General features: G+C 34.5%; 1 protein-coding gene across 1 annotated transcript; it reads right to left on the bottom strand.

Moving 5' to 3' along the window:
• Positions 1 to 7620: 7620 nt before the first annotated feature.
• On the bottom strand, positions 7621 to 10348 carry LOC118747318 (small RNA degrading nuclease 5). Its single transcript, XM_036481350.1, has 3 exons — positions 10032 to 10348; positions 8398 to 9712; positions 7621 to 8336 (listed from the first exon to the last, which is right to left on the bottom strand). The coding sequence occupies exons 1-3, from the start codon at positions 10239 to 10241 to the stop codon at positions 7744 to 7746; spliced, it is 2118 nt and encodes a 705-aa protein (XP_036337243.1). The 5' UTR covers positions 10242 to 10348; the 3' UTR covers positions 7621 to 7743.
• Positions 10349 to 10908: the final 560 nt, after the last annotated feature.

The raw sequence follows: 10908 nt of genomic DNA, 5'->3' as shown, positions 1-10908 counted from the left end.
TTTTTCTTCTATATTTTTGGTTTTGCAATGCAAATCACAGCGCAAAGAGCACAGCAGGAGCAGCAGCAGCCACACAAGCACTTTTCAAATTTTTTGCCCAATTGCCACTTGATTTTACAGCGCGAATTTTCCGTCCGCGTTCCGTCGTTATCGGCTGGCGTGCGGGACGACGTGTGAAAAGTGAATACAAGAATTTTTGCCCTGCTGCTGTAGCCGATTTTTTGTTGTCGGTTGCTGCGCTTCGTAGCCACGTCTCACCTCTTCTCGGTCATGGACTGTTTTGCGTGCTTTTCCTCTTTCAACTTTGTACGTCGTGTCTGTGGTCGTCGTCGTCGTCGTCGTGCCGTCGTCGCTGTTTCTGATTTTGAAATTGACTCAAATGGAAAACTCAAAATTTTCACAATTTCCCGCAAATGTTTTTATTCGTTTATCACGCAGCCAGCAGCCAGTGTTTTGTGTATATGTTCTGCTGTTTTCATCATTTGTATGCTCGGAAAAAGTTCGCACACATTGATGGCATACTCGCAGGCATTGCAGAAGCCTTGTTAGGATAGGCAAGCGAAAATAATGGAGCGCAAGAGCTTCCTAACTCAGCGATAGTAAATTGGCATGCGCAAAGCTAAAAAAGAAAACTCAGTTCTCTTTCGATGGAGTAACGTGGTTGGCGTATACCCCTTACAAAATGAATAGTAAACTTTTTGAAAATATCTAACGGAGATGTTTGGCATTTTGCTTGCGCTGCTCCAACAGTCACAACGGTCGGAGTGAGCAAAGCATTGGCGGGCCATTTGAGAGGTTAGAGGTTCGAATGATGGCACATCCATCCATTTTTTACTTAATTTTTGTTATATTATAAAAGGCTAACATAACAATAACAATTATTATGTAAACCATAAAAAGAAAAATATATTTTTTTAAATTTAATTTAAATTTTAGAAACTTATTTTAATTAAATTTTCTTTTGATTTCTAGATTCTTTGTTAAAAAATAAGATATTTATGAATTTCATTTTGCTTTTAGAAAGTTATTTTTTTTATTTTTTTCTTTTTACTTATATTAAATTTATTTTCTATGTTAATTAAACTTGCTTTTAATTTTTAATTTTTCTTGTTTTTTAATTAAGTAATTTAATTGTTTTTTTTTCTTTCTTAATTTTATTTCTTTTTTTTAACAAGAACTGCAAGAAATATGTAAAACAAGAAAATGCTACGCATTGCCGCAGATATTTTAAACTTAATAGTAATTTTTAAGATTTAAATACTAATTGTTAGTTTCGAAAGAAAGATTCAATAATTAATTACATATTATACAAAAAAAGAATTGTTAAAAAAATATATTATTTCTTTAATTTTATTTAATCTTCAGGAAGTTATTTTACTTTATATTTGGTTATAATTAATTAATTTTTTTTTAATAAAATTTTCTTTTAATTTTTTTATGTTATTTTCCATTAATTTTTGGATTTTTAGATATTGTAAGAGTATATAGTATACCTGCACTAAACATTAAGTAGAGCTATTGTAAACTAGACATAAGGTGTTTTGTGTTTATACCATTAGTGACAAAGTTATGGGTCTAGCCCTTGAGGCATGACCGCCCAGGACAACATCTTGTAAATAGCACTGGTTTGCAGCAAAAATATTCAATGGATGCCACTATCCAATTTCTATGTAGAATTACTCTAATAACATTCTCCATAAAACATTTACATATATATCACTTTCCGATAGGACTGATAGTTTCTGGCGAATTAATTAGTCATTCCAGTTTTTTTATTTTTTAATAAAAAAATGAGAAAAGTCAAACTTAACCAGAAGAAAAATTTTAAAAATAACAGGTTCTGTCCCAAATTCTCGCATTTGTACTAAAGCCTGTTCTGTTACAAAAAAAAAAATCATGTTACTAATGAAAAAAAGCGATTGATAAATAAAGAAGTAATGAGTGGTCAGATGAAAATGCGCAAAGATTTTATGTATGAAATATGAGTAGAAAAGCGTGTTACTCAGGTGCACGTAGCGTATGAGTAACTTTTAATTTTTTCATAAAAAAATAAAAAAAAAACTGGAATGATTAATAAATTTGTTAGAAACTATTTATCAGTCCTATCGGAAAGTGGTGTATAAATGTTTTATGGAAAATTTTATTAACTTCCATTTTAAGATTGTTAAATTGGTTCGTAAGATATACATACATACGTGATTAAGTGGAGCCACTTTTTGTTTTAAGCTGAATAACGGAAAATTGGAAACATCCCGAAAACGTATCCATAGAAAAAAAATGAACTCGATTTTCGGAATCACGGAGCAATCCTACATAGAAATTGGATAGTTGCGCCTGGAGAACAAAAAAAATTTGAGATCCAGTGCACTTAGCGGAATAAAGAAAAAATCGATATTTGATAGCGATAACGACGGACATATTTTAGTAGCCACTTAGCCTTCTGAATATTTCAATATATATTTTTTCATTTAATTTTATTTTTAGAAACTGATTTTATGTATTTTTTCTCTATTTCTAATAATTTTTTTTGTTTTAATTAACTTTTATTTTAATTTCTATATTTTTTGTTTAAAAAAAAAAAAACGATATTTATTTTTTTAAATTTCACCTAGATTTTAGGAAGTTATTTCATTAATTTGTTATTTTTATTTAAATTAATATTTTTTCTTCTCTAATTATACTTTTTTTTGATTCTTAGTTTTTAATACTTTAAAAATTTTTTTAAATTACAATTTAGTTTTTAGAAACTTAATTAATGTAGGCTTTTCTTTTTTTGAAATTAAATTTCTGTATCTTTGAATTGAATTTTCTTTTAATTTATTTTTTATTTCATTTTTAATTAAATATCTTTATATTTCAATTTGTAGATTTTTTCGTAAAGAATAACATTTTTTTAACTTAATTTAGCTTTTAGAAAGGTATTTCTTTTATTTTTTCTTGTTATTGAAATTAAATTTTTTTCTTTTATGAAAACTTTTTTTTTAATTTTTAGTTCTTATTGTTTAAAAAAAGAAAACGTATTTTATGTTAAATTTCATTTAATTTTTAGAAACTCATTTTATTAATCTAATTATTTCATTTCTTTTAATTTTTTCTTTTAATTTTTAGATTTTATTGCATTAAAGTATATATTTCTTCAATTAAATTTTTCAAGAACTTATTTTATTATTTTCTTTTGCTTCTGTATATTTTTATCAATTAAATTTATAAAGTTTTTAGTTTGCATTGTTTAGAAAAGAAAAGTGTGCATATATTTTTTTAATTTCATTTAATTTTTAGAAACGTGCATATGTGTTTATTTTTATAATTTCATTAAAGTTTGTTAATTTATTTTTTTTTTAAATGATTTATTTTTATTTAGTTTTGGTTTAGTTTTTTGTTTTATTGTTTAAATAAATTAATGTTTTTTTATTAAATTTCATTTGTAAAATCTTGTTTTATGTAGGTTTTGTTTTAAGCCTCATTCAAAAACAGGAGGAGGTTATCAATTCGTTGGAATATTTTTTTATTCAATTTTCTTTTAATTCGAAGTTTTTATTGTTTTAAAAATTCATTTTTTTAATTAACTTAATTTTTGGGAACCTTTTTTATTTTTTATTTAATTGATTTTTTGTTTCTTTATTTAATTTGCTTTTACATTTTAGATTTTGTTGTTTAAAAAAAAAAAATATTCTGAAAATTATTTAGTTTTTTATTTTGTTTTAATTTTTTTTTCCTTTTTAGTTTAATATTTACTTTTACCTTTTACCTACAGTTTTACGCCGATTCAGAAAGACGATTGTACTTTTATGGGAAACCTTTTTCATGGCATTGTCTTTTTTGGTTTTAATTTTTTAATGTTGACCGGAAACTGGGCTTAAACCCAGGCACTTGAACCTTTCATTGTGTTTGTGGTCCACCCTCCGCCTTCGTTGTGCAACCATGAGTGCCAGTTCGTCATCCCACCTTCTCCGGTACTCGTAGCCAATGCGAACAAGGCCATAGTTTTTGTGTAGAAGAGTTCTATAGAAAGCGCTAATGGCTCCTTACTTTTGTTCAACATCGTCTGCAAACAGATTTTTAGAGCTCAATTTTTGTTCATCGAGGAAAGGCTCTGCTTTTCAATATCTAGTGGGGTATTGTTAGAAACAGAGGTTCTTCGCTCGAACTTCGGGCTGACTTTATTGGTGGAATAATGCTGGACCCTGGGTAGACAGTATCCTTCGCGGCTTCAAAGTTATAACTGCCAACAGTGACAAGTGTCCCAATACGCGAAGAGATTTTTTTTGTCGTGCCAGGCGGCAGTTTTCCTTGTTCTCTTCAACCCCCTCTAGGCTGGGGGAATCTGTGCGCGGAAAGGCCATTTTCAATTTGAACGCAGCTGAATGTTATGCTCAACTACACTTTTCACAGCCGCATTTGAGAATTCCTTCCCTTCGTAATAGCAAAAGCGGCTTTAAAATGGTCGAGACGGTGGTGTTTATCGATTTGCTTTCCAGGATTTGATGCGCTGTGAAAATTTGGTAAATGATGGATGGAGATCTGAAGCCACATAGACAAGGCACAATCAGTTGGTTCATGAAGGGTTTCAGTCTTTCACAGAGTATCGTCGATAGGATCTTACGCGCAATATTAAGAAGGCCTATCCCTTTGTAATTGGTGCAAACAGCAGGATTTCCCTTCTTGACGATCAGGCACAGAACACTGAGTTTCCAATTTTCGGGACCGGTGTGGTCAAAGCTATAAGGGCAGTGCCTGACTGCTCTTTTAGGTGCGTTCATGACACTCTTGAGCAGTGAATCCCCTGCCTCCTTAATAGCAGCCACTTCAGCCTGAAATACACTAAAGCACTTCGGAAACCCTTAGTACTGATGGAAGACCTCTTCACCAACGCCACCGTCCAGTTTCGATCCATCCGTAAAAAAGTTCACAGCAGTTCCCCCTCTCCAGAAGCTCCACCCGGCCCAATCCTCCCTTGAGGGAAAGTGGGCAGAGAAGCTCCTAGGAGCTATTTCAGTAGGCGCCTGCAAAGTCGGCGAGCACTATGTTCGGCATTAAGTTAAGTGCTAATGTGGGGGTGGCCGTAGTGCCTCACTAACATCAATCAGTTAATTAAATACATTTTGGCCCCTACTCACCCCTTCTTTAATTTTTTCATGTTTTGAAATGTTTTGGTTTTTGTAGCACAGTGTTATTAATGCTTAAATTATTAATATAAATTAGGGCTGGGACTATCCGAATATCCGTTCGGTTACTCGTCTATATTGGATAAAATCCGTATAGTATGGATATCCGGTAACATTCGTTGATCATCCGGTAAGTATCTGGCTATTTGACTATCCGGATATTTGAAACATTATTTTAACGGATCGGCGGATTCGAGCTGTACAACGACATGGACATAGCGCAGCGAATTAAAATACAGCGGCTCCGCTGGCTTGGCCATGTCGTTCGAATGGATACCGACGCTCCACCTCTGAAAGTATTCAACTCGGAGCACGCTGGCGGTAGCAGAGGAAGAGGGAGTCCCCTACTGCGATGGAAAGACCAGGTGGAGAAGGACTTGGCTTCACTTGGCATTTCCAATTGGCTTCAGTGGCACAGAAGAGAAACGACTGGCGGGCATTGTTGTACCCGGCCAAAATCGCTTAGGCGATTACAGAGTCAAATAAGAAGAAGAAGCGGATATCGATACGCTATTCGGATATCCGGGTATTCAGGTTTCGAATATTCGGGTTAGCCGGATAGTCAAAAAATCCGGGCAGAACTCAAGTTTTTATTTAAGCTATCATCATACGTATTGTACAATGGGAGAGAATTCGAATAGTATTTTCAGAAAACGATACGATATGTTTTCTCTACGACTTTTTAATTTCTAATTTCAGATTCAAAAAGCTGCGCGGCTAATACATATGTATGTATGTATGTAGGTATGCTTGCTTGTACACGAATGAGAATTCTACTTCGGTAAATCTCTCACACAGCTTCGTTATCAAGCCAAATAAAACTTCTTGCCTTAAGCAAATCTTGAAAAAACTGGGATTAGGTTAAAACCTATTACAGGACCACGCTATTTTGTAACCAACACTAGCAACCAAAATAGTCCAAATATATGGAGAAAATATGGTTACATTAACATTGCGATGTTATTGGGCCTGACCACCTCTTGTCTAACGCTGCATAACAGTGGACCACTTCTGGTCCACCGCTGCCCCACATAGGACCACCTAGACAACTACTCCTTTTGGACCATGGCGCATTCGGCAGTCGAATCATATTGCCGATGGTCCACGAAGGGATGGTTTTCAACACATATATCAGGTTTTTACTAGTATACAAAGTGACCCTTTTGCACATACTTTAAAACTACGACCCAGTGTACTACCTGGTTCTCAAATTTTTGCAGGAAAATAGTTGGGGTAGGAAAATCTTCTGCGCAACTCACGCTCACTCAATAGGTACTCGCGCAACACTTCTATATATTGGCTACAACACGGCATGTTTCAGTGAGGTAGGGTGAGTGGGTAAAATGGAGCATTTGAAGAGAGCGAAGGGAGCGCCAAATACGTGCATATGCACATATGTATATATCTACATATGGCCTAGATAAAATTTCATTTATACATAAGTATATACATATGTATGTACATATATTTGTAGGAAATTAATAAGTTGTACGAAGTAGGGATGTTGCGAATGTGGAATTTTAGACATCCGCGGATACGAATATCTAACAGCTAACCTCCGCGGATGCGGATGCGATTGCGGATGTCAAGTATTTTTAAGAAACAATTAGAATCTAGCATAATGTCGAGATCGTTGTTTAAACAACGCTTACAAGCCAAACCAGATACATGTCAGGTTGTTCTAAAGCTTCTTAAAGCGTCCTTCGGCTGTTTCAGAATTTGGGGAATCTGTAACTTCGTCAGCGTTTTTCGATTTTAGTTTTTGTAATTTATTTTTAATACTTTCTTCTGCGACTGGTTTGAAATATTTGTGCTTATAGCGAGCTAAATAGGTGGATATCGAAAATAACTTATTATTTTTGGACAAAATTCTCCAAAGGATCCAATGTATATCCCTATGAAAAAAATATTTCCCGACAAGTAAACAAAATTACTGTTTTTAAAATTTTTGCTAACAATAAATTCCCCAAAGAGCCCCATTTGAAATTATTGAAACGAATATATGTATGTAATATCAAAATCAAATCACGAAAATATGGTTAAGAATGACAGTGCACACTTTCTTCGTTTGTGTCTAGTTGTTTTTTTAAGATTGGTCCAGAAAAATCATAAGAAAGAAAGAAATCAATGCGGGTATTTCTACAATTTGTCATTTTGTTAAAATTAATGCGGAAGATCCGCGGTTGCGAATGCGAATTCGCAACAACCCTGGTACGAAGCACCGAGAGAATGTAGAAAACAAAACATCTACTGATGTTCCTGAGAAATTTTGAAATGTGTGCATATTGGTCGCAGACGAGTTATCTTATCTATAATCCTTTTACAGCATGTTTGGGTGCCACTGATTATATTTTCAATTCGTCGGAATATTTTATTTATTTATTTAATACTCCTTAACTTATTAAAATGTTTTTCTTTTTTCAAAATCAGCAAACTATGAATAAAACCAGTAAAAAATCATAGAATTATATATATTACATGTATTATCCCCCATCATTCAAACAATTTTTTATGAAATTTCCACAAGTTAATATCATCGTCTTTGAACTAACACATCATCGGAAAATTTTTGTATCCACTACATGGTTATCGGTGTTGTCGCCGCTATACTGGCTGCAACTGCAGTCGCATTTTTCTTAATAGCAATTTTCGCAACCCCACTGGCGCATTCCGTCGAGCCGCCCATCAAAACCAAAAACATACCGTTATGCGCCACAGTCTGCCACAGTTTGGCAATCCATTTATCAATTTTCATTACTGTTTTTTCCGCATTATCTAGCTGAAATTCTTCTATGCCCAATCGCAAATTGGTAATGGTCAAATTGTGTTCTAAAGCTACTTCACGTGCCTTATTAATTGCCTGCTTGTTTGTATCCAATTCGTAAAGAGAAACACTTTTCTGTGTTTCTTGAATTGAAATCTCTTCAGTTTTCATTAAGATTTCCTTCATTTGTGATTGTAGTGTGCCACTTGTTATAATTGCTGTCCTCTTGTCGCGTTGGGAGGCGTACGCTAATAAATTATTTTTAATATTATCGCCGCTTGCCAAACGCATAATATCATGTAAACGTTTCTTTTGTGTCAATATTTCATCCCCATACTCGAGGCTGTTTGCTAATTTCATTTTCACCAACTTTAAACTGGCCAAAGAATCTTCGACCGAGTCGTGACCTGTAAACATAAAAACATATGAAATATTTATATTTTTCACACATGAATGTAATAGACTTACCATCAGCATTTTCTTGTATAGCCTCTTTCAAAAAAGTCATGGCAAGTGTTTGCAACTTTGCCTTCCTTCTCCGCACGCCACTCAAGTTGAAACACATGCTCGTATCAATCACATACGGATGCATCATCTTCATAGCATTCAAATCAAAGTTGAGTGATTGACCCACCAAAATGGCATCTGGTGGTAGGAGCTCTTTCAATTCCCGCTGCACATCGCCTAGTGTTTTAGTGACTATTTGCATCATTTCCGCCGTAATTCCAGAGTATGGTGTTAAATAGTCAACAATTTTATTTGTTGGCATTACCAGAGTTTCATAAACGGTTTCGAGCTTTTCATTTACAATTGAAATACGTGTCAGCTCATTATGTCCAATAATTGTACGACACATTTCACAATCAATACCGAACATGGGACTATTGTCTGTAACAGGTTCGTATTTGTCTTTAGTAAACACGTAGTCTTTAAATCGCTCGCTAAGTTCGCCTCGCAATGGCATTGGATAACCCTCATCTACCATTTGTAAAGCGGAGAGCAAGAGTTTGGTACGTGGAAATTTATCGCCAACATTCAGGTTATTTTTCTTCGATTCTACACACGCCTCATTGATTGGGAAAATTGCTTTAACGAGCAAAGTGGGATCTTTCGTCATTTCTACAGCAGATTCCAAGGAGCCATGCTCTTCAATTAACTTATGTGCCTGTACATTGGTTAGCGGTACCTGTGCCATTTCTTCTATGATGGAACCATCTTTCAGTGGTGGCAGCACAAGTTCTAAGCGTGTCTGAAATATTTGATTTGTTTGCGAGAATTTACTTTCATTTGAAAGGTAGTGATATAGTGAAAGTCCCTCTAATATCAAAACGACACTGTGAGATAGTCGTAGTGGCTTTTCCAAGTAGCACCATCGATCTGGTGAGCACGGCGACTTTTTTCCAATTAGTGCAGACATAAGCAAATGTTGAATGTCTGTTAGAAAAATTGGGGTACGTTGATTTTGTGGTGTCTCCAGGGATGCACGTTGGCCAAATTCGCGCATTCGTAAGATTGGCACGTTCTCCAGCTCCCTCTTACGCTGCCGCAGTTGTCGACGTAAATCTTTGTACTGTTCTTCAGTTAGTTGCAACTTGAGCCGTTGTTGTTCTGCTGCTAATTCTGTTGACGACGATGTATCGCTGCTATCTCCATCAATGCTTTCACATTTTGCTAGTTTAGGACGCTTGTTTTGTGGCTCATCTTCAGTGCGTAGGCCTTGCTCAGGCAAGGAAATTTGAGGCTTTTTAGCATTTGCTTTAGCTGCTTTCTTTTTGTGAGTGACCTAAGGTAAAATATGTTAAACACACGTTTTACGAAATATACATATCGATGGTCCTGTACAATAACGACACAATTGAAAATTCAAAACGTAAAAACCCTTACTACTGTTAAGTGGATAATGTCTATTATCCTTCTCGAATCTATGTCCAATCTCTATGACTCGTTTTAGCAATCTTTGCTGCTTACTTTAGTAAGGGTTGGAAATGGATTAGAAAATGATTAGAGGCAAGAAGCCACTTAATAGTAACATATATATTTTTTTTTAATTTGTGTTGTTATTGCAGAGGACCATCGATATGTATGTAGTTTTGTGTACATGCCTTTACGAATCCATCGTCGTCATTGTGGGCAGAGGTCTCGCATGTTGCAGCAGCAATTTGTTCGGCCGCAGATTCTCGACGGTCATCGTCATTTAGTTGCACTATTTTTGCTAAAGCGAGCAACTTCTTTTTCTTCTTTTCCTTACGTTCCTCTTGCTTGTTTGAAAATGCCTTCATTATCGATTTTTTATTTTCTTTGAACGGTATCATACAAAATAAATGCGGATCAACAAATTTTTATTTTGTTATTTTTGAAATTTCACGTGGAGATGAGACATTTTTGTCAATCAAAAAGGGCAAGGTTGCCTTGTTTATGGAAGTGACAGTGCTTATTTCAAGTTGGCAAGATTGGAGGTTTGTGACCCAGCTTAGTTTTTTTTAGTCTTTGGTATTAAGTTTGCTCCCGTAAATCTCCCGTCTCCACAGGATAAAGTTTATATCTTGATACATATCATGATTCAATAATACAAGGTTCGATAAACTGACAGTTGTCTCTCTCGCACCGCTCCCTTAGCAGTGGCACCGTGTTGCTTCTTTGCAAATTTACATGGAAACAGTGTAGCTTTGGTGTGAAATAAAAGTATAAGCTTTTGTGCAATATGTTTATTTGTATATGCATATGAAGCATATTTAAATGATGAAAACATAAGCATTGGATGTTTACATCAATTCATAGTAGTCTTATTTTAATTTTGAGTCATTTTGCAGTTTTTATACGGCTAAATAGCATATAAATTACGTAATACACGTAGATATATCAATATTACGTTCAACATTTCGTTTAAAATGCCAGATTTCCTGCAAATACATTAGAATTTACAAAACGAATTTCACTACTAATTGCCTACTTTGCGTACTTTTCTACTACCATTTTCGC

This window comes from Rhagoletis pomonella, unplaced genomic scaffold (genome assembly GCF_013731165.1).
Source record: "Rhagoletis pomonella isolate Grant_MI unplaced genomic scaffold, Rhpom_1.0 Rhpom_scaffold_00011, whole genome shotgun sequence".
NCBI lineage: Eukaryota > Metazoa > Arthropoda > Insecta > Diptera > Tephritidae > Rhagoletis > Rhagoletis pomonella.
Note: the sequence above shows the minus strand (reverse complement) of the source record. Positions and strands in the feature narration are given on the sequence as shown.